This window comes from Atta colombica, unplaced genomic scaffold (assembly GCF_001594045.1).
Source record: "Atta colombica isolate Treedump-2 unplaced genomic scaffold, Acol1.0 scaffold2, whole genome shotgun sequence".
NCBI classification, from domain to species: domain Eukaryota; kingdom Metazoa; phylum Arthropoda; class Insecta; order Hymenoptera; family Formicidae; genus Atta; species Atta colombica.
This window is the reverse complement of record NW_017259293.1, coordinates 883,151-886,491: the sequence shown is the minus strand read 5'-3', so window position 1 is coordinate 886,491 and position 3,341 is coordinate 883,151. Positions and strand designations below refer to the sequence as shown.

Here is a 3,341-nt window from a genome sequence, read left to right as displayed (position 1 = left end):
ACACACACACACACACACACACACACACACACACACACACACACACACACACACACACACACACATTAGGTGTACAACTTTGCTTCCGCCGTTTTTTTCCGAAATTCGAGGCTTTATTGTAAAAAACTGGTCATACATTTATGATTCAAAGTATTGTCCATCGCTGGCCACTACTTTCTCCCATCTTTCGGATAGCGTACGAATCCCGCGTCGAAAAAACTGGTCATCTTTTGAGGCTATCCACGATCCAATTTTTTACTTCTTCATAAGACTGGAAGTGCTGGTCAGCCAGGCCGTGTGCCATTGATCGAAACAAGTGATAGTCAGAGGGAGCAACGTCTGGAATACGGCGGGTGAGATAGGACTTCCCATTTCAACGTTTCCAAGTATGTTTCCAAGTATATTGACCACTTTCGCAACATAGGGTCGAGCATTGTCATGCTGCAAAATCACTTTATCGTGTCTCTCGTTGCGACCGTTTGTCTTTCAATGCTCGGTTTAAACGCATCAATTGCGTTCGATACCGATCGCTTGTGATTGTTTCAGTCGGTTTTAACAGTTCATAATACACTACGCCGAGCTGGTCCCACCAAATACAGAGCATGACCTTGGACGTCAAAATCACCGTTCTTGAAGCGTTGAAACCATTCACGACACGTTCTTTCACTAATAGCGGCCTCACCATAAGTATTTGAGAGCATTCGATGAACATCAGCCGCAGATTTCTTCATATTGAAGCAAAAAATTAAAACCTCCCGCAAATGACGAGAATTTGGCTCGTAAACTGACATTTTCAATCGAGAATAACTTTATGATGCAGACACAAATCGACTAATGTTTCTATGGGGTTATGTTGATGAGGTTATGTTGATGGGGTTATGATGCCCAAGTTTATTATATGACGTCTATGATCTATTTATTTCGACCACCACTTACCGCTAAAGCCATCTATAGGAAAACGGCAGAAGCAAAGTTGTACACCTAATATATTTATATATATATATATTAAATTCTTCGTGTGTTCAAGTGAATATCAAGTGAATATATCGTATCAAGTGAATATAATCGAATTTTCTGAATTTGTTGAAACGTGACATAATTTATAAAAGAAGAGTCTCATCGTAGAAACGTGATTTGGTATCTATGTACTGTATGTATTAAAAGACATTTAATATTTGAATTATGGAATTGAATTACAGTAAACAGTGTTGAGCACTATTACGGTGCATCCAAATTCATTCCTCCTGTTTCAAGAAACTAGAGCAAAATAGAATTGAACATCTACAAGATAAAAACAATTTTATAATTAAGATAATACAATAATAAGCTTTTAAAGTATATTTGATACGTTTTTGCTTTAAATATTCATAACTCTTTGCTAAAAAGCACGATCGCGTTTCTCATAAAACTTCCCCTAAGTATGTAATAAATACTACGAGCACAAATAAAATTGTTAGAGTAATTTTTGTAAAATTGAGAAATTAGACAATAATTGCGTGTCACAAGTATTATAATGTCTATTGATATACAATTAAGTCTAACAAATATTTCAGTACGTCGAATTGTAAGAAACGCTGTATCACGAAATAGTAATCGACTCTAAGTTTTTTATTTCGCAATCGTAATGAACAGCTGTAAATTTATCAATATATATTGTATTCGCCTTCATGAAAATTGTAAATGTTGCATAATCTTTTACTCTCTATTCCATAATAATTATGTGTAATTCTATTTATTTGTTAATTTGTTTTATATATAATTGAAAGCAATTTGTTTATATTCTATTGTGCTTTGGTTCAAATTACGTATATATTTATACATAAATTTATAAATTATCATTGTTTTATATTATAAATTATCATTGTTTATATAATTCATAAATTATCATTGTTTTATAATTTTAATTGTTTAAAATATGTTTAAATTTTCAATATATAACAATATTTCTTTCAATTTGATTAATATTTTGTTCTATTTAGATTATCTATCAATATTATTAAAGACGTACATACAACTTATATAACTTGATATCAAGCTACATCAATAATATTACTAGATTTTTCTTCTTTTGCTCATATTGTCTGTTCTTTTTCTGTTAACTGATGAATTGATTTGGATTCAGGACTCATCATTACTTCATCTATTATTCGACAAATTTGATTAAATATAATTGCGTTATACCATCTATTGTAACTCAAAGGTGAGACGATCCTCCCTTAATCTCAATAATTATCATAAATTAATTTAATTCTGATATATAGGGTAATTATATAATAATTATGTATTTCTGATGAGGATTAAATATAGTCAAAATTTATTGTTGAAACTTACTGTCGAAAATTATATTTGTGAAAAATAAAAATTTTTACTTTGTTATACCTAATTATAGCTCGTTGAATTTGTTGAGATGGATTTACTATTTATTAATTTAACATATCTAATAACCATAAAGCCACGCTCAAGATAAGAAATTGGCTTCGGAGTCGGACTTATTTATTACGCGTAAATTCCTGGATAAGATGTACGTGGAGTACCTTGAGAAATCGAACAAATTTTCAGAATCCAGCAGATCCTGCTGAGGACGTTCGTCCACCATTTTCATCATCATCAGCTCCGCCAGCGGGTCCATCGCAGCCTCCAGTTCGGCCTATAGCAAACAGCTCCCCGGTTACTTTCCCGCTCACCCTCTCCACCTCCCTGTACCTTCCTCTGTCCTAGTTCCTGGTTTCTTCGCGTTATCAGATCTTACGAATCTTCTCAGATATCCCTCCATCCACCCAGTTCCTTCATTATTTCGATTCCAGTTTTTTCTAGAGAAACTCTGTCTCCGGCAAGCTTCATGGATAGCGTGGAATTTCTAGAAGAAATTCCTCCTCCACTATCAAGATCCTACTTCCTTATCCGAGAAAGTGACTCATTCGAATCACTCATAAGACGATTCCTGCGCTCTACCGAATTTCCCCCTGAGGGCATCTTTATGATCGGGCCCAATTATTTCGATTCCTATAATTATATTGAAATAATTCTTTTTAATTCTATATTTTCGTGTACTTATTTTTATATCTGAAAGATCTGTTTGAAATTCAGTAAATGTACATTTAATAAAAAATAAAGAGATGATATAAAAAATAAACCCAGAACGTGAAAACTTACAAGCTAATCACGTGTGAGTCCTAAGTACTCTTCAAACTTTTGTGCATTCTTACATTGAGAATAATGCAAAAAAAACTTTTGCAAGCTTATCATATCTAATAGTTAAAATTTTATTTCAGCCTCCGGGTCATCGGATTATATTATAAAAAAATTACAGCAATGTAAAAAATTGCATAGGATACGTTTGA

General features: G+C 33.1%; 1 protein-coding gene across 6 annotated transcripts in view; it reads right to left on the bottom strand.

The window, feature by feature from the left end:
- The window catches only part of LOC108687079 (dual 3',5'-cyclic-AMP and -GMP phosphodiesterase 11), a 332,230-nt gene that overhangs the window by 22,794 nt on the left and 306,095 nt on the right, over window positions 1-3,341 (bottom strand). Inside the window, exon 1 of one of the 6 annotated variants that reach the window (XM_018192682.1) lies at window positions 2,535-2,851. The exons of the other annotated variants lie outside the window; for them this stretch is intronic. Coding sequence (XP_018048171.1) covers window positions 2,535-2,629 — 95 coding nt within the window. The 5' untranslated portion in view covers window positions 2,630-2,851. Of the gene's footprint in view, window positions 1-2,534; window positions 2,852-3,341 lie in introns of those variants that run through there. 6 annotated transcript variants of the gene reach the window in all.